General features: G+C 36.3%; 1 protein-coding gene across 5 annotated transcripts; it reads right to left on the bottom strand.

Annotated features, from left to right (window-relative positions):
- Window positions 1-5,650: 5,650 nt before the first annotated feature.
- Window positions 5,651-21,369, bottom strand: LOC108218842 (uncharacterized). Of its 5 annotated transcripts, none has more exons than XM_064086009.1 (14): window positions 21,032-21,369; window positions 19,051-19,089; window positions 18,328-18,366; window positions 17,495-17,533; window positions 17,219-17,314; window positions 16,787-16,825; window positions 14,895-14,939; window positions 13,420-14,790; window positions 10,873-11,227; window positions 8,955-10,776; window positions 7,911-8,789; window positions 7,232-7,571; window positions 6,173-6,414; window positions 5,651-6,086 (listed from the first exon to the last, which is right to left on the bottom strand). In XM_064086009.1, exons 1-11 carry the CDS (start codon window positions 21,141-21,143, stop codon window positions 8,040-8,042), a joined length of 4,707 nt encoding a protein of 1,568 aa, XP_063942079.1. In that variant the 5' UTR covers window positions 21,144-21,369; the 3' UTR covers window positions 5,651-6,086; window positions 6,173-6,414; window positions 7,232-7,571; window positions 7,911-8,039. The 5 variants fall into 5 exon arrangements, with proteins under 5 accessions (XP_063942079.1, XP_063942078.1, XP_063942080.1 ...); XM_064086008.1 differs by having other exon boundaries at window positions 14,895-14,942; XM_064086010.1 differs by lacking the exon at window positions 21,032-21,369 and adding an exon at window positions 19,483-21,010 and having other exon boundaries at window positions 14,895-14,942.
- Between the last annotated feature and the right edge of the window lie 226 nt (window positions 21,370-21,595).

Raw genomic sequence — 21,595 nt, forward strand, 5'->3', positions numbered from 1 at the left:
TGGTTTGCCCTACCTGTTCATCCAGCAGTATGAGGTTGGTGAACATCACTTGGCCATTGCGTTTGTTGATAGCTTCCCACACACGAGTTACCCGAACGTTTATGGTGTCGGAATCCTTTTGAGGTGTGAGTGCCGATATCATTGTACCCGAGGCAGCCATTTGAGAAAGTGTTTAACTTTGGATATTGTCGTGTAATTTTGCAGTTGTGTTGTTGCCAAATGTCTTTGATTGTATGACCTATATATAGTCTGAGAGGAAGTGTGCCTTTAGAATGCTGTAGTGTCTTTAAGGATCCCTTTCATAAAGAAGGACGACGTTACATGGCGTTAAGAAATTATTTGGATAATATTAATTGCTGCCTGAGTAACGTCGTTGATAATTATTCGATTGGGGTATACGTAGCGGTTTATGTCTCCCATTATTTGAATGTGGACACTGTTATTACCATGCTTTACATGTGATTCAGAGTAACGTCCATTACAGAGTGCCTTTCGCTTTGCAATTATATGTAGTTAAAGCCCAATGAATGGGTTTTTAATTGGAAGTTTAGTAATATTTCGGCATATAATAGAAACATTGTGTTGGAAGACTGAATGTGAGGAGGCTATGAATTGTGATTGTACTGAAGTATATTATAGATGTCCGTATTTTTACTGAATTATCCGTGAACACCGACTTTGAATGAGAGTTTATAATATTAGTTCTAATATTATTGTGTATAAAACGTAATGCCCAATTGTGGTAAGTTTATCATGAATTGCCTTAAATATTTTATTAATATTCTTTGAAGCCATTTTCCTGCCCAACAGCCAAGTTGACGGGTTTCATTTTCGTAGTTTAAAATGAATTTTTAGCTGAAGTGTAAATTTTGTATATCTAAGGTTTAGTCGAGGGGCACATATATTATTTAGGTATGTTCTCTAATACGGATAGTACGTGGACTATTGACATATGAAAAACGTTGTATAATTGTTTGTAGATATACGTAGTTAGCTAGTAGCTCAGGTGCCTCGCCCGTGAGTGCTCATCCTCTATATATGTAGGGAGTTACGCACCCAGAGAAAAACAATATCCGCATTACAGCACACACAGAGAGGCTCGATTTGAGTTGTAATAACCTGCCTTGCCACGATAATGAGTAATGAAAACAATGACTTTGGCAGTATGCCTCTAGACATGATCATTGAAATAATGAAGGCAGCCGTCGTTGATGGATTTGGCAATTTTTTTAATCTTTTCAAAGCATGGGCACAGACCAAGAGAGGCTCTGAAATTACTCACTTGTTAGAGCTGTTCCCCGTTCGTGATTTGTACCCGGCTCGGCTGCTTGGTAATGATTCTGATGTTGCATGTTTTGACAAGTTCTTTACTATTGCTGAGCGTCTACAGAATGCTGATGCCATTGTTTACAAGCGTGTTCATGAATTTCTGGGCGGTGTGGGAAATCTCGATGCGCATCTCATTGAGTTGGATGGACTTGCATCAGGCGGGCATTACTTGGCGATGATGGCCTGTGTAGCTTTACGATTTTCATTCCAGAAACATGTTTCATCTGCATCTATCATTCCTTGTCTCCTTCAATTGTATGGCGACCCTCATTTTGACTCTAGATTTGAGTCGTCGCTTATACATCTGCAGAATATTAAAGAGGGTGTTGCTGCCGGAGGTCGTGGTAGCGCATCTAATTCTCATGCTACTTGTCCTATCCTTCATACCGGCGTGGACGGTCGCACCAAGGGTGTAGCGAATGGTGTTTGCTTCTTGTGTGATATTTTCGCACTCTCTAAAGTTTTCATGAAGGGTTAGGAAAAGATAACTGGTCTTGTGCTGTATATAAACTTCCCTTCGTTAGGATGCAAGTATGGTCATCCCTTGCGTTGTTATGTAACATAGGATGCAGTGTTTACCAATGTTCAGCGTTCTAGGTCTTTTATGGTTGAAGTTATAATTCTATCAGTTTGTGGCATGTTTTAAGTTTGTTGTGCTTAATCTGCGCAATATCCCCAACAATTCCCCTTCTATTTGGATATTGCATATAAATCTCTTGAAATTCCGTTTGAGTTTGGTCTTTGTTATTTACTTTGGTAGCTTCAGTTATTTACAACATTATCATAGCCTCCATTATATATTCTATATTACATTGCTAGTTGGAAAATAAAAAGCTATAATGTTCAAACCCCTATATATTATTTATTAAACAAAAGCGATTGTGAACGTATTTGGTGGTCTGGGCAGGAAAAATTATCTTTTAGATAGATCTAATATTGTTTTTTATATTTCATGTATAATAAGGGACATGATGATTTGTTCCAGCTTTTTAGTTTATATTTCCGTAAAAAAGCGTTATTTTTAAATATCCGAAGTCGGAGGTGCAATTCTGTAAGACCAATTTTCCAAAATGTGTGTGTTGTATTGTAGTAAATCAAATATCTTTTAAAAAAGATTTTCCAAATAATAAAGGAGCTTATTTAACTCTAACCACATATATAAATTAATATAACCTTTCTATTTAGCTTTGGATAAATTAATTTATAAAATGTTTCCATAATAAATATTTTTAATATTGTTGAGACATGATTTTGAAATAGCAAAAGGACATATTTTAATATATGACCATTCTGGCTAGTGCGCTTTAAAAAATAGAATCTAAGAATTCTAGTAAACATGTATGTGTAGGTTTTTTTATGAGTACGTAAAAAAATGGTAATTAACAGATCCTTTCTGAATGAGCAATCATCTGAATAAAGAAATCATATTTATTCCTTCATTATTTTTGTGTAGCGCCTTATAATTTGGATGTCGTGTTTAGTTTATAGCGAGGACATATAATATAATCAAAATACTCTTCTTTTATATATTTTGCTGATCACCAAAATTAGTTCTCCGAAATGCGTGTCTTGTATTATAGTAAATAAATCATTTTCAAAAAAATATATTTCAAAAATAAATGAACTTAAATAATTTGAACAACATATATAAATTAATCTAATATTTTGATTTAGGTTTTGATAATTTAATTTAATAAATTTATCCATTATAAATATTTATAATATTGCTGAAATAGTATTCCGAAATAGTAAAATAAGATATTTTTATATCTCAACATTCTGTCTAGTGTGATTAAAAAAACAGAATCTAAGACTTAAATAAACTTTGTTGTGCTGATTTTTTTATGAGTACGAATAGAAAAGCTAATTTAACACATCCTTTGTGAATGAGCAATCATCTGAATAAAGAAACCATATATATTCTTTCATGATTTTTGTGTAGTGGCTTATAATGTCGGTGCCGTGTAGAGTTTATAGCGGGGACATATAATATAATTAAAAAACTCATCTTTAATATATCTTTATGGTCTTTCATTTGTCAAGAGTGAAAAAATCATGATAAACTTAAATTAGGGTAGCTTTCAGTTGAAAAATTGAGTGTGACTCTTGGGCTGAACAGTAAGTTAGCGCAAGAGTGAAGGAGGCAGCCGGTCATTCATTGAAAGGTGGCCTGTTTTTAGCAAAACGCATGCTCTGCTTTTATGTTTCTTGAATGCCCGGTTGTGTGTATTTAAGTACTGTATGCAGCAGTGCTCGGCCATTTGCAGTCAGTCTTCTGTTCCACTTGTGGCTGATACATACGACACCATGGATTCTCCGTCCCCCAATTTAACTAATATCCCCGTTGACGTGGTTGTTTGTATCTTGAAGAGATTGTTATCGGTGGGGTGCTTTGAAGATTTTTTTCATTGTTTTGTGGCATGGTGCCGGAGCCAACGTCGTGGCGTGATAATCCAGTTGCTGCGCGCATATCCAATTGAGGAGCTCTATCATTTCTCATCTGTTAACAGTCCAAGTGAAGTTGGCTATTTCTATCGTTTTCTGTTTATAGCTTGTAGGTTAGAGATTCCGGCAGCCAGGTGTTTTGTCCCATGCAAAAACCTGGTATGTGGAGTTGGAAACATTGATGCACAGTTGGATGTGCTGCTGGGTCTATCAATTGAGGGTCATTTCTTTTCGAAAGTTGCATGGGTTGCATTTCAGCTGTTGTACAATGGTGGTGACAGCATCTCTGTTGCGAGCAGTATTCGCGATATGTTTGGCTATCCAAACTGTGGGAGTTATGTAGCTGAAATGGTTCGTCACCTTGAAATTATTGCCGCCAATGAGCCTGTTAATCCACTGTTTCTTGGTAGAGTTGCCGTGTTTCGGTGCAATAGCCATCCCGTACCATTGATAGATTATTATGGTGAGGAAGAACAGAATATGTTTGAATGCCACGCATGTAACATCTGTTTTGTTCTAGGTCCATTTTCACGTTCTTTTCATCTTTTCATGACCTAAGTTATGGGCCGGCTCCCGGTGGTTGGAAATAGGGGTTTTCATTCATGTTGAGTATACCTTTTATTATTGAAGCCTCGACCAGGCACAGTCACCGTCCTGATGTTTGCTTTAATCTTGTGTCGTTAGTGGGTAAACCCATTTCATAATTTCTATGATTGTGGGTTTCGTATAGCTACGCTCTATGTATTATCGACAAGTTTTCTGATTAACGTTTCATTAATAGTAATATTAGTTATGTAGACATTTGTAGGTCGGGCAATATATAAGTATCTGATTTCATTCCCAAACCGAAAGTTTAGTAGATGAAAGTCCTATGTAGGGAAGCCGGTTGTTGGTAAAATATGTTTCAATTTCAAGGTTTATTTTGTGAACAATAAAAAGCAGCCTGAAACCTTAACAAAATTTGTATATCAAAGCCTGACTTAAGTCTAAGTAACCAGATTACTGCATTATAAATCGGATTTTTTGCATTTAACTATTTAGCTTGAGCTGTATCTCTAAAAAGCAAGTCAAGAAGCCAAGGGACTCCGCATGTTGATGTTGTAATATAATACAAATCAGATGAATGAGTGCGCATAAATAAACAGGGTGTGTGCATGTATGAGCATCCGTAATATAATTTTAAACAATAAGTAGTTTGCGTATAGCTGATTAAATCTATAGGAACAGTATCTGTGTACATGATTAAATTTACATGAAATGGAGATCGTAAACAATCTATATCTAATCTCAAGTTGTAATTAATATTTGTACCGAGTAAAGGCTTTAATAGATTTGCTACGGATGTTGATGAATGTATGTGCAATGTGTGTGTTAAAGATAAGCATCAGCACTTTTTTCCCAGCTTGAATTTTGTAAAAGAAAGGAATTTTGTAAGCAACCTCATCAGACATGTACTATTTTAGATAGACGTTGAAAGGAGAAAGAGTATCTTCAATTAGAAAAAAAAATTACTCATTTATTTAATATGTTAGTTATAAGTAGTAACTTTCAAATTAGTAATTAATAAATTGAGTGTTTTTTCGTCAAAAATAAATAAATAAATTGTGTGTTTTGATAAATTTATTTATAAGTAGTGGCCGACAATCTCCCGGTCCCGTTCGAACTCGATCCGATTCCCGCCTCATTCGTATTAAGGAATCAGAGCTTTTTTCGCTTACCGGACGGCGACCGGGGTAATTACGAAAAATTTGGGAATCATGTATCCAGTATCTCCCTTTTCGGTACACTCCGAAACTCCCTATTTTAAAATTTAATATAAATATTATATTTATTTATTAATATAATATTAATGATCAATTATAAATGTATTATATTATATATAATTTAAATAATCCTCATCATGTAATTACTTAAATATTTTCATCTTATAATATAAATTAAATATAATTTAATGTATGGGTGAACTTTTCTCAGAAATAGTTTTTCAACTTGAGGAAAATAAACCTACATGTGTCTAGCAAAAGGATGAAAACATAATCTATTTGTAATATTTCAATAATAAGGTATGCAACTAAGAATCGGCATTCATAATAACCAGAATAACGTGCAAGGAGAACACAAGTGAATATTAAAAAGGTACAATATATATTACCATTTTATATATCTATATTTAAGTTTAAATGCTAAAGACTTAACCTCCGAACTTAGGGTAGAGTAGAAGAGCTCAACGGGAATCTTTTTCAACCCAATATCTAGATAATCGAAGAATAGACTTTGCTCCAGCAAGCTTCATATGGGCCTTATCAATTGAACTGGAAAATGGAAAGAAGACGTTAGTTTATAATGAGGAACCTTACAACCCATGAAAAAGCAGAACCCACAAAGGGAAGAAGCTCACTTAAGGAGCATCAACCAATCCATTGAACTGCCCCTCTCCATCCTTCTTTGCAGTCTTTACATCATTTGCAAGACGAATTTTGCAGAGATCTTCATGCACAGCCTTGGGTGCCTTTCTTGGTGGAGGATCATTAGGACCGGGCTTGGTGGCTCTTTCACATTATGCTTATATTCATAATCATAATCTACAAACCCCCCGCCCTTCCCTTTTGCCTTCTTTCACAAGTGGGAGCCTCCTTTTGTCTGTTCCCCATATTATTTTTTAACATTGTGTCAAAATAGGTTATACCAAAATTTTTGAAAGCCAAAAAAGAGATGCATTCATCAAGAAGATCCATGATTCACTCTTTCAGTAAAAACCGAATAATACATATATTCTGAAAAATTCAACCTAAGAATACAGATATCAATATTCCAACAAAATCATATGAATAACAAAATTCACAACCACATGCATATTCAACTTTCACAGAGACTAAGAACATTATCAGCCTCCAATCACACTGGAAATTAAGAATCACTACAAAGGAGCTATATGTGAACATCTATTAGAGAACGAATAGAAACTGATAAATGCAGCACCTCTTTAAAATAATAATGTTGAGTCTTCCACGTAGCTAAAGTTACATATGTCAGATACATAAGATTGCTTAATTTTCATATAATTAGATTTAACACAGAAATGCATAGATATATTTTACTTGAATGTACATCTCTATCATTGTTTAGGAGGGAGGGTGGAGGTAATACAATAAAATGAGTATAAAATATACGAAACCAAAGTGCTACTGCAACAATCAACCTCATCATTGAACATCGGGCAGTGGGGTGGTCAAACTTTTATTTAAATGATGACTTCGTTGAATTTTTCATTTTAACAACCACCAAATAAGAAAATTGAATAATATACATTTAAGTTTTAGGAATAAGAATCTGGATCCTCGAAGGAAATTTGTTAACGGTGCCACTGGTACTGTTGTAGGTTTTAAACACAATGTTCCATCATTTCAAGATATTTGGAAATGTCATATTCTACCTATAGTTGAATTTGATTCAGTACCTGGTCATTGGATCGTTGAGCCGGAAGAATGGGTTCTAATGAATGGAGAAGTGGCGGTTGCTAAAAGAAAGCAAATACCCCTTATGCTTGCATGGGCTTTAAGCATTCACAAGTGTCAGGGCATGACTCTCGACCGCATTCATACTGATCTTTCTCGTGCGTTTCGTTACGGGATGGTTTATGTTGCACTTTCACGTGTCCGAAGTTTAGATGGCCTTCATATATCTGGTTTCTGTCCTTCAAAGATCAAGGGTGACCCAAAAGTTCAGCAGTTCTATAAAAGGTTTAAAAAAGATGAGGATGCAAATTTGAGACTCGAGCGAGATGTTGCAATCAAAGCCTGCAGTAAAGAAGTAATATTATTAGATTATAAGAGTATCTAAAAAGACAAGTGAAAATGAAACATTTGTTTGTAAAGTATCTCTGTTCTTAATTTAGAGACCAACTTGAAATATCTTGAAGCTTCCTAAATTTACAATTTGGGTTATTGTGTTTGTTAATTTTCTTATTTTTTAATTCCATCTTCCCAATGTATTGGTAGTTCATGTTTGATTAATATGAATTGTTATCAAGTATGCTGAAACTGGGCCTGCCTTTCTATCTGCTATTGTGTGCCCAACCTAGCCTGTGATTTCAATCAGAAGTAAGCATATTATGTCAGACAAAAACATTACAGTACCTGGACTTCAGCATTGCAAAGGTGATCAGCTGGTCTTCGTCGTAACTGAATTGTAATATGATCCAAAGGGATTGCCAGTTTGCAGCACAAGTTATCAAGTCAAATATGAATTGCACCATAGGAGTCTGCTCATAACAGGTCTTCGAAAATTTCAGGGTACACAATGTTTTTGGTATATCCAGCTGTTGCATCGTCTTCGTTAATGCACACGATTTTCAGGCCTTTTGGTGATGTGACTCTGGAAACAGCAACGTAAAAATGGCCATGGCTGAAGACTGGTTTGGGTAAAAACAGACCGACATTTTTCATCGTTTGTCCCTGACTCTTGTTTATAGTCATCGCATAACAGACCGAAACCGGGAATTGTTTTCTCTTTAACACAAATGGGAGTGTTTTATCAGCAGGAGACATGTGGATCCGAGGTATATATGTAGTCTCTCCTATTTTATTGCCTGTTATAATGAGCGCTTCGATGAGGAATGGATAGCATCGTGTAACTATAAGCCTAGTTCCGTTGCACAAGCCCTTTTTGGGATTCAGGTTGCGAAGCAGCATCAAAGGGGCACCCACTTTAATCTGAATTTCATGATTTGGAACACCGCTAACTTTTAATGAATTTAGATATTCAGGTGGATAAAGGACCTCGTCAGCTGCACCGTTTGAAGATGCCTTGCATATAGTATCACAACTCTTGTACACCTTGAATTCACCTGGCAACCTTTTTAAGACATTATTATTAACGGAATGAACAAACTCGTTAAGAGGTGTTAATATAGCCCTGTCCCGCAAGTATTTGAGGTCACCATGATGCATATTCAGATCGGAGTACACATGCCCTATTATCGCGTCCATTGGGTCTCCGGTGTATTGCAAGCACAGCTGCACAACACAATCCAAGTCAGAAAGGCGGTATAGAACCCGTTTTAGGAGTGATATGTATCATATACGGAAAAGTAAAAGGAAGCTTTAAATGTTTCCAAAACCATTAAGCGGTTCATAATGGAGGCTAATTAAAATTTCTGCATATTATTACGAGTATTGTACCTCATCTGGTATTTTAATCCAGGAAGGCTCAACTTCCTCCCCAAATTTGAAAGTTGGTTCCCGACCATCACCTAGACCCAGAATCCAATCTCGGAACTGAACTTGTCTACCGTCAATTGTAACCGGAGGTACATCTTTCTCAATCCTCATATTTTCAGTAAGCTGGAAGACTGTACAATGTTGCCACAACTTTGACTTTGGAATAGTCGAAGCCACTATATCTTCCCTTCCTTTTTTCGGGACTACTGGCAATATTTGCCTTAAATCTCCACCCAGTAGCATAGTAATACCACCAAAAGGTAATGATCGTGCACCTGGATTAGTCTTATTACAGATATCACGGAATGTGCGATCAACGGCTTCAAATATAAATCGATGATTCATAGGAGCTTCATCCCATACAACCAAGTTGGTGTTGCATAATAGCTCGGCCAGGTATGTGTTCTGTTTGATGTCACAACAGCTAAACTCGTCGATATCTATTGGTATTTTGAATCTTGAATGAGCCGTCCTACCTCCTTCAATTAAAAGTGATGCTATACCCGAAGAAGCCACACCAAGGACAATTCTTCCCTGACTCCTTAACCTGGATATAATAGTTGACCACAGGAATGTTTTCCCAGTGCCTCCAGGCCCACAGACGAAATACAACCCTCCCGAGTTTGAATCGACAGATTCAATAATTGTTTGGTACACTTTCAGTTGCATTTCGTTTAGGCGGGCATAATTTTCGTCCGCTTTTAAACGAAGCTCCTCCCGGTCGTACATCATCTCTTCAATCAGTAATTCATTCCTATATTTGGAAGTGGTCCCTGCATGAAATTGGGGTAATCCTGGAAAATCACTCAATTTCTTCCCATATTGCTTCAATAGATTACCGACAGCCTCCAACGCAAGCATCTGTTTATCAGCAACATTAATTTTGAGGCTGGGCAAATTCATTATCTTTCTTCGTTTATATTCAACATCATCAGCCAGTGATGTCCAATGTTTGGCCCAGAGCTCCCCAGGGTCACTAACCTCACAAAAAACTAACATTGTGACAAATAAATCTCGCATGTGTGAAGCTGTAGCACACTGAGATGCATCTTCCAGTGCAACATGCCATTCTTTATCTGACTCGAGCAATCCTCTATGGAAACAAGCCTCCTTATATGTTGAGTATACCACGCCATCCACAGTTCTAATATCCTTGAAATCTGTTGGTCCAGCCACAAAGTTTAACAATAATCGCATGTAAAAACGCTCCCCAGAAGCAGGATGCGCATACACCATTCTGCCAACAACATCAATATGTTTTTTCCTGCGGAACCAACGCTTAGCCGAAGCGTCCCATCGATACTTTGTGGGATATTTTACAAAGGTCAGATCACGACCTTGTTCATCATAACGATTATTCAACAACCATTGAATGAACATTGTCCCGTCAGGATCTAGTCTTCGAACAATCTGCGGCACAGTGTCATCATCACGGAATCTGACTTCCTGTTCATTTTCGAGATGAAAATATAAACGCTGCACAAAAGGTTCTCTGTGATGAATAGGAAATTCAAACAAACGCCAACTCGCCTCTGCCGCTGACACATACCGACACGAGACATAGTTTTTAACCTCATCAAAACCTGGCCTTTGCACCGTACTATTATTTTCGGCTATGGAATGTTCTTGCGCTTGGAACTTTTCTAAAACAAATGTTGCTGTATCAGGCCCTTTGCCAATATACTTGAACAAATATTTTATCGAAAGGGAACGATTGCACCATTCAACATTGATGTGTGCTTGATACTTAACCAGTAAACCTCGATGATAAGGAACCACATGCCTGCAATCAAAAATTAGAAGAATTCAGAATGGCATTTAGCAATGCGCAAAAAACAGGGGTACATGACAAGCATATTTATGTGTAATGAAGGGTTACCGATTATCCAATAATATGTTGTTGCATTGTGCGGTTCTTTTGGTGTCTCGGCGGCGATACAAGGCATACCCATCGTCATCCATAACCGTATCATCACGGAATTGTTTCGGATAATGCTTTGTACACCTGCCTCTAGACATACATGGGCATTTAGGATTTGCAGCTCCACATGGGCCATGCATCATGAATTGAGATACCGCCTTATACCCTGCTGCATCCACTTGCTCATCAGGAAGTTCAGCTGATATGACCTGATCAATGTCCTCTGGAGTAAGCAATTTATCTGGTCCGGCGAGCCACAAGACTATATGTGCATGCGGCAATCCTCGTTTCTGGAACTCAATTGTGTACACCACTACCAATAATATTTAGGAAAGTTATACACATAAAGTATATCAAAAGCAAAACTACATAGTTAAATACTAACTGAATGACTAAATATAGGTTTCAAAATTTGCACGAAAAATAGATGCATACAGGGACTTTTTCTATAATGTTTAATAATATTGGCAGAGTATTACATAAACAAAAAATAACCTTTTCAGGCCATGTGGTTTCATGAATGGACATTTTTGTTGGCAGGTATTAGAAATATACCTAGTATCATGTCAAAAATCGGCCACAGCTTTGTACAGAAAAGAAGCTCAGTTTTAACAATTCAATGGGTGACACATTTTAATTCTTTGATAACAATTCCACATCAAATACATTATATAGATTATTGATCACATGTTATACTACTGCACTATAACTATTCAAATGCAACAGCTGCACATATAAAAGGCTCCATGGCTGAATATTATGACAATGATCAGATTTTATATTAATATACATAAAAAACATATGACATATAGTGTACATATTATTAGCTCTGAAATTATTAATTGAGTTTTAACTCTGTAACCACTTCCTGGGTTAACTATATGATTAACGCGAATGAATCATATAATATTTTAGCATCTATAGACACATTCAGCTATATTTTAATTGAATAACACATTGATAAGTAGCTATGTCAACTTTTTTTCGGGTGAAGTCCATTGTCCCAATTCTATTATAAGATAATATGTCTGGAATACGGAATTGGTCATTGTAGATATTATTAGTCTATTTTAAACGAACAATTATATTTAAAAATTTAATAAAACTAATATACTATTAAAAAATAAAAGTTAAACTATTATTAAAAATAAATGGTATAAAATATAATTTATAACTAACTGTGCTTTAGCTCGAAACCCTTTTATATATACTATAATACTAAAACTATACCTAATCCAAGACCTGAGTTCGTTCAATTTGGTAACTTTGTATCCTATGAACCATACAATTATGAAGAGTGCTCTTCATGCTGGTACAGTTGTATCTCACTTTTTTTGAATCTCACTTTATATATTATAAATCTAAATATATTTTAATATAATCGTCAAGTTTTATACAAGTTTCAGACAATCTCTAATAGATTAGCTCTACGATATTTGAAATCATTGTTTTAAGAAAAATCTTAAAAAATTAAATGAACAGAGTTCTAGTCATTAACATAAATAATTCTTTTTTCAGTGCTTATAAATAGGTGATGACTAAATCATTTCTGATCTGATTTATAAAATTATATATTCACCTCTCACTTTTTGCACACAATTTTCCACATTTTATTCACTATTTTTGTTATTAATTATTGATTTGGTGTTATAATAATATGGAATCTAAACATGGCTTATTGTTTTGAAAAAGAGTTGTGTAGACACAGAGAAGAAAACTGTAGAAAGTATCATTGACTTTTTTATATGAATTCACGATCCTGAATACCATTATCCTGACAATCAAGGGTGGAAGCAGTGAACATGGAGCTAAATATATTATGGAGAAATATCTAGATCGTAAGAAACAAAGAGGACATGAACAGCAAGACCATCATGTAAATACCAAGGTCAACAGGTTTGGCCAATCCCGGCATGATTTCATGCTATTCTGCATAGTAACCTATCTACTGTTGTTAGTGTGGAAGCTGAATATATTATGTCATTCAAATAATCACATAAGATACCATGATGAACTGGAAGGAGCAGGTAGAAGCATCACTTCAATAACAAATATCATATAGTTTACCCACGAGAACAAAACAGAAAATGTCAACTGCTAAGAACATGAGAAATCTCCGTCTCGTTTTGCAAGAAATAACTGGGCCCCTAAATGCAAAGCTATAACAAAAGCTGAAGCAGCAGACGTTTGACGAAGGAGAACCAAATGGATGAGCAAGAGCATGGGGTAAATTCAAAACTGCAGCAATAGGGGTCCAGGAACCATGTGTAAAAAGTAATTTATGTAGCATTCTCGTTCCAGTTTTTCTAACACGCAGTTTGATATTTTTACAAATTTTTAATAATCCATTTATAATTCATTTTGTAAATAAAAATATGGATTATGCTTGGTTAAGATTTATGAAGTTGAACATAATATGGGGAAGGACTGGGAATTAGTTGTTGTTGCAGCTGATTTGACAATTATATAGCGAAAAAATAATACTAAAGCTATTAGCACACGTACCTGCAAGCACACGGCCTAACACCTCATTTTTTGTGAAGTCCGCTATCATGGCGTCAAGCTTCATCTTGAACACACGCGCAACAATATCCGGTCGGACGGAGGCATCCTGAGCTCCAGAAGATTTTACAGCCTCTGAGATTTCATCCCACTTGGGATTGCAGGTGAATGTGATGAAAAGGTCCGGGTGCCCGTATTCTTTACAAACGGCTAGGGAGTCCTGAAAATTTTGTTGCATGTATCTATAGCCACCTGTGAAGCTAGATGGCAGAATTACTCGCTTCCCAACATCAGTGGCCACAAAATCACCACGTGTAAGGCTATCAACAATATTATTATACAGGTCCGATCTGATTATAGACTGGTGTGTTCGAACCCACTGCAATCGACCACGCTCAACGGAGCACCACGAGTCAACTATAAATTGCAAGAACAGCCGGCCAGCACGCAAAACTGTTTGCCCCTCAGCGGGTCGGTATTGCAATCTGAAAGCATAATACTCACGTTGGCTCACAGTACTCATCTTTCTGGGTTCAGATCCGGTGACATTACGATGTTTTATATCAATTCTATAGCCATCCTCCCCATACGGAAAGAGTACAGGATATTGCATAGACATAAAACATGGATGCAGGTCGCTGATATGTTTCAATCCGGATATCTTATCGTGGGCAACTATGTCCCTAGAATTCGTAAAGTCATCATCCACCACCAGGCCTGCAAATTCATAATCGTTTTCGGTGGGCAGATTCTCATACCGACCATCAGTTGTCCTCCTCTCTAACAATCTAAGCTGAAGCGGCATCTGATCAACCCCTTGAAATCTTTCGCGAGCTTGTCTAAAAATCCCAACCAGGGCATTTTCACGCCTAAGCATGCATTCCAAGGCTGAAACAACCAAAGGATCAGCCTCACTACCAGAGCCCGGGAAGTTGAGGCGATGAGTAATGGACTGTTGCGCGTCATACATGTACAACTGTGCATACTTTGGGGTACGCCCTTCTGGTGGGATCAAAGAACTGTAGGCATGATATATTTCCCCGGATACACGGAACACAAATGGACCTTTACCTTCGTTTACTGAGTGATCCACCTTCCCTCCAAAAGAACAGAATGCAAATAAGTTGTTGTAAATGCGAATTTTGGCGAGAAACTCTTTAGACATCCTTGATGTAGAAGATAACAACGCAGCTAATTCCGGCGGAGCCTCGCGCAATAGAGGTAGATGTACTTTACCCTTCCCACAACAAATCGAATATCCTCTAGGTCCATTGCCAGTGGCCCTTCCGGTAAATTCAGCAGTCCAAACTCGGGCTCCACAAAAACCACAGCTATGATCCTGTTTTCCAATATCCAGTATCGAGTTGCTGGAATCTACACATTTGTAACGTAATGAGATATAAAATTCTATAACGCAACTATACAGCAGTGGAATAGAAGTGTACATAACATGAACTTAAGACACCGTCTAAACTTACAAAAAGCGCTTTTCTTCAAATTTGATTTCTGACAGATGCGCTGAGCTGCTGCATGATTGTATAACCTTACATGTTAGCATTGTAAGTGTCCCCTAAAACCAGTCCAGCTAAAATTAATAAGATCATCATTATTGCATAAATACAAACACTGCATACTGTTGCCGGGCGAGGGATCTCGCAGTGAAGGATCCCACATATATGAATTTAAATGTTCACTTAGATCCTGATGAACGGGATATGCTACGGGGACAGACTTTGGATATGAGTGACTGGCCAAAGCTGTGGTCTCACCAACATACACTTGGCACGTATCCATTGAAATGTTCAGACTAACAAAAATAAACCTGATATAAATTATATTTAACAATGTTTTATTTTTTTAATTAACCTTAATACTGCTCTTCTAAGGTGTCTAATACATATACAAGTGCATCCTGAACATCGTTTCACGCTGGTCTGTTGCACAGTGGCCTCATCTGAGTTTTGCCTTTATTAATTCTGAAATGATAAAACAATCTGAGGATGTATTTGTCACAAAAGTTTCCCGAGCGGACTGGTGGCTAAAACTCATTTAATTTACCTAATTTAATCCATCTATCGATTGGAGGGATCCAAGTGGATACATCGGATGTGTGTGATCAATATGGGGAATATATGATCAAGCAAGGATGTGTAACCCTTGTTTGATCCAGCACCTTGTTTCCGCTGAAAATTGGTTTCAAATATTAATATTTTCTAACATTCAGAAGCTGATTACCTTGAAAACAATAGTTGACCTATGCTAAGACAATACAAAGGTCACATTAATACTTATAGTTTATTGTCTCTGGCTGATACTGAGCAACTTCGACCCTTCACTAATGGCTAACTAAAAACAAAGGTCACACAAAGTTAAATCGAAAATAATTTGACGTATCCGCACATGTAAAAAAATTATATTTATTTTTTTATAAAATGAGAATCAAGAAATCTTAATTTAATAATTATGATTGTACAATTTACATGGGAGTTTATTTATATGTCATAAGTTGAATTCACATTAATTAATTTTATATAAATTAACTAACTACATCAACATTTAATATTTTAATTTCTTTGTAGTGAGTGGTCATAAGTAAGTGATAACTGTAATTAAATAGATACTTATTATGCAATGTATTAATCACTAATACTTAATTTTCAAGTATAATAAATGCCGGTTAGAGACCCTGCATAAAAATAACAAGTAATGAGCAACCTCAACCCCTTTCCAATGGTTAGCAACAAACCTAACATCAAATATCAATCACTAATCCAAATAGCAGAGCACCAACAAAGTAGTAGTACACAAAACGGACTTCAAAACTTGCGGTCTAAGGTGCACACTACATCTTTACACAGCGTAACCTAGCTAACTTTTGACTACAATTTTTATTTAGGGTAGAAATAAGCCAGGGAGACAATAAAGTGAAAATATTCATATTTTTTCTCTCAATTTAGTTCATCTACTGATTGCCTCTTGTTTCCTTTTTCCATGATTTGATAGTTCTCTATGTTCTGTTCTCCAGCTAGAATTGGTAAAGCTTTTATTGAAAATCTCATGGTATGAATAAATAATTAGTTACATGAACGCCCTGCTCCCGAGTTATAATTAGGGAGGAAAGCAAGTAAAAATGAAGTAAAGATCAAATCATATAAAGTCAAATTTCTGATAGAAAATATAAATGACTTTATTAATTAAAAATGACATCCAAGTGGTCCAAAATAATTCGGTTAACTCGATTGGTTGCTGGACTTAAAGAGAGCAAGTCAGAGTCATAATGAGTTTTCAAATACATCAAGGAACCAAAGCTTTGTTCCTGGTGAAAACTTTACTCAGCAATATAATAAGCCACAAACTAAGAAATTTTTACCTTGAGGAATTGCAGCCTGAGATGTCCTGGTTGCTGACCCTGCATATAAATGCCAGAAGCTTTTAAAAACCGTTGCCAATAGATACCTCAGCACAAACACGCATTCATTATGTTAACTGAAGTGGGTCCTCAGGAATTCTAATGTCCGTAGCATCTACAAAACCAAATTTCTAAGCAAGTGGTCATATAAATCTTGTACTAATTTAACGATGCTTTATTTAAATTCTATTTTATATATTCTCGGTGCTAAAATGTTTTCTTATACATAGGACGGAGCTAGAATTCGAATCTGCACCTACAGTGAGAAATATAATACCTTAATCATAGAGGCTGTGGACAGGATGATAGGTAAGCATTTACATAGATAATTATAATCAGCGATGCTCGTACAATGAATATACTGGTACAATAATGATGGGTCGAAAGTCATACCTGTTGTGGTTTTCTCTATATTCGCAGACTCGGTGACAGAGGTTTCATTTATGTTTGAACATTCACCTGCAGCTCCATTCTTCGATAACTCAGCCCCTAAATAGTAGGAAAATAATAAGTTTTTTGAAGAGTAAGCCAAGCCTAGATTCAGAATAAACTTAAAGAGAGCAAGTCAGAGTCATAATGAGTTTTCAAATACATCAGGGAACCAAAGCTTTGTTACTGCTAAAAACTTTACTCAGCAATATAACAAGCCACAAACTAAGAAATTTTTACCTTGAGGAATTCCAGCCTGAGATGTCCTGGTTGCTGACCCTGCATATAAATCCCAGAATCTTTTAAAAACTGTAGGCAATAGATACCTCAGCACAAACACGCATTCATTATGTTAACTGAAGTGAGCCCATTTAAATGTTCACTTAGATCCTGATGAACGGGATATGCTACGGGGACAGACTTTGGATATGATTGAGTGGGCAAAGCTGTGGTCTCACCAACATATACTTGGCACGTGTCCATTGAAATGTTCAGACTAACAAAAATAAACCTGATATAAATTATATTTAACAATGTTTTATTTTTTTAATTAACCTTAATACTGCTCTTCTAAGGTGTCTAATACATATATAAGTGCATCCTGAACATCCTTTCACGCTGGTCTCTTGCACAGTGGCCTCATCTGAGTTTTGCCTTTTTTAATTCAGAAATGATAAAACAATCTGAGGATGTATTTGCCACAAAAGTTTCCCGAGCGGACTGGTGGCTAAAACTCATTTAATTTACCTAATTTAATCCATCTATCGATTGGAGGGATCCAAGTGGATACATCGGATGTGCGTGATCAATATGGGGAATATATGATCAAGCAAGGATGTGCAACCCTTGTTTGATCCCGCACCTTGTTTCCGCTGAAAATTGGTTTCAAATATTAATATTTTCTAACATTCAGAAGCTGATTACCTTGAAAACAATAGTTGACCTATGCTAAGACAATACAAAGGTCACATTAATACTTATAGTTTATTGTCTCTGGCTGATACTGAGCAACTTCGACCCTTCACTAATGGCTAACTAAAAACAAAGGTCATGCGCTAAACTACAATTTTTACCTTTAGGGATTGCGGCCTGAGATGCTCCGGTTAGAGACCCTGCATAAAAATAACAAATAATGAGCAACCTCAACCCCTTTCCAATGGTTAGCAACAAACCTAACATCAAATATCAATCACTAATCCAAATAGCAGAGCACCAACAAAGTAGTAGTACATAAAACGAACTTCAAAACTTGCGCTCTAAGGTGCACACTAAATCTTTACACAACGTAACCTACCTAACTGTTGACTACAATTTTTATTCAGGGTAGAAATAAGCCAGGGAGACAATAAATTGAAAATATTCATATTTTTTCTCTTAATTTAGATCATCTACTGATTGCCTCTTGTTTCCTTTTTCCATGATTTGATAGTTCTCTATGTTCTGTTCTCCAGCTAGAATTGGTAAAGCTTTTATTGAAAATCTGATGGTATGAATAAATAATTAGTTACATGAACGCCCTGCTACCGAGTTATAATTAGGGAGGAAAGCAAGTAAAAATGAAGTAAAGATCAAATCATATAAAGTCAAATTTCTGATAGAAAATATAAATGACTTTATTAATTAAAAATGACATCCAAGTGGTCCAAAATAATTCGGTTAACTCGATTGGTTGCTGGACTTAAAGAGAGCAAGTCAGAGTCATAATGAGTTTTCAAATACATCAAGGAACCAAAGCTTTGTTACTGGTGAAAACTTTACTCAGCAATATAATAAGCCACAAACTAAGAAATTTTTACCTTGAGGAATTGCAGCCTGAGATGTCCTGGTTGCTGACCCTGCATATAAATGCCAGAAGCTTTTAAAAACCGTAGGCGATAGATACCTCAGCACAAACACACATTCATTATGTTAACTGAAGTCAGTCCTCAGGAATTTTAATGTCCGTAGCATCTACAAAACCAAATTTCTAAGCAAGTAGTCATATAAATCTTGTACTAATTTAACGATGCTTTATTTAAATTCTATTTTATATATTCTCGGTGCTAAAATGTTTTCTTATACATAGGACGGAGCTAGAATTCAAATCTGCACCTACAGTGAGAAATATAATACCTTAATCATAGAGGCTGTGGACAGAATGATAGGTAAGCATTTACATAGATAATTATAATCAGCGATGCTCGTACAATGAATATACTGGTACAATAATGATGGGTCGAAAGCCATACCTGTTGTGGTTTTCTCTATATTCGCAGACTCGGTGACAGAGGTTTCATTTATGTTTGAAATTTCTAAGCAAGTAGTCATATAAATTTAGTACTAATTTAACAATGCTTTATTTAAATTCTACTTTATATATTCTCAGTGCTAAAATGTTTTCTTATACATAGGACGGAGCTAGAATTCGAATCTGCACCTACAGTGAGAAATATAATACCTTAATCATAGAGGCAGATAAAGTAATAAACCATTTGATTAAATTGGTTGCAGATATATAAATATACTCTGAAGGTCATTGGGGGCAAACACCCCTGCCCCGACGCTCAATCTGTCCCTGCCTATACAGTATATGAGAAAAGAAATGGAAGAATCACAGGTATTATGAGTGTATATTAACTTAATCACCCTGCAACAGTGACATAAAATTTGTAGATGCAGATGTTTTGACCACAATCTTTCCACACTTTTCTATAGCTGAAAGATAAGAAATTTAGACGACTGTCCAAAGCATATGTTAGAATTCTGATCGTGACAATCCCTCCTCCTAACTTTTAGGAGAACTGGCTGCTTACCATGCTATCACCCAACATTAGGAGAACTCAGGTTCACGAGAGACTCGAGTTCAATTTCCTGCGGGCCCAATATTCTGATATTTTCACTATTTTTTGGTATAGTAGTATTGTCCTAGCGAGGGTAGCCAGGGTTCACCGAAGTATTGAGTAACAGAGACAAAAAAATAGTCTTGTGCATGCGGTAACTGCTGGCTGTCATCTGATTCATGCATGTCACTTGAAATAAAAATGTTCTAGCAGAAAATAAATAACCTACACGCAACGAACTAAAAGGAGGACACATCTTTTCCATTTCTTCAGTTATCAATCTACACACTCTTTTCTTCTTACAATATTGCATCTCTACATTAAAGAAACATATGTAAATATATATACCTTTTTTGTCTGGAATCAAATTGTACAACTTGGTGACTCATTTTCTCAAATATAAAGTAGCTAGTGGGTTCTCTCTTTCTAAAATTTTCTTTCTGTCCCACCCTTCTCTTACTTATAGAATATCAGCACTTTCTTCTTGACAATTTTTATATTTTAATATACAAGCCCACGCCTGAAGAATTTCATCACTGTCTAAAAAATTGAAATCAGAATATCATTCTTCACCACTTGCTTCAAGTGAACAGGTATTGACTATATTGTTTTAAACCTATTGAGCAAATCTTGTTATGGTCAGCTTCTAAAATTGCTGATTAGTTCTTTGTGAGCAACTGAGCTCACCTAATTCAATTTCTGAGGCAAAACACACACACACACATATTCATTATTAACCACACACTTTCTCCTACAGCATTATTAATAGGCCTCTGCCGTTGATTGAAAGAGTAACAGAAGATATAAATAGATGGCAGAAAGGATATAGATGTAAGCACCTCGGTTATTCCACACAAACCGGCCATTACAACAAATTCAATTGTTTACCACAAATTCAACTGCGGAACCGATGCAAACACACACACAACACGAGAATTGACGATTTCCGGAAACATACCTGGGCCACGACGCGCGGCATTCCGCAAGCGTTTTTGCACCCTGCGCTCCTCCAGAACCTCCTTGGTCACGCAAAGCTTTGGCCTACCGCGTTTTCTCGGGGAACTATCCATGGGGCAAATGGTCTGCCTCCAAATTCAATTTATATACACACTAACGGCGAAAGCTTCACCCAGAACACAATCTAATAGAGGCGATCCAAACCTGCAGAGAAGCGAGAGGAAGGAGAGATTATCTGAGCTTAGGCAAAGAGCACACGGACAACTGGAACCGGAAGAGAGGAAGAAAACAAAGGGGCTGTGGCATTATAGAAATTATGTGTAATTTAGGGGCAAATATGTAATTTCACGGGTATTTTATTGGCTCTTTTTGCCCTTAGTCCCCTTTTAATATATAGAAGTAGATTTACAGCACATAAGAAGTCATTTTTATCATGTACTCTTCGGTGCCATCGTCAAAATACATAGCTTTATTGTCTTTCATTTCATTCTTCTTTGAGCTCTCTAGAGATCACTTTTTGTGAGATAGTAATAATATTTGTTCAGTTCGCGGAAAGCGGAGTTTT

This window comes from Daucus carota, chromosome 1, assembly GCF_001625215.2.
Source record: "Daucus carota subsp. sativus chromosome 1, DH1 v3.0, whole genome shotgun sequence".
Lineage (NCBI taxonomy): Eukaryota > Viridiplantae > Streptophyta > Magnoliopsida > Apiales > Apiaceae > Daucus > Daucus carota.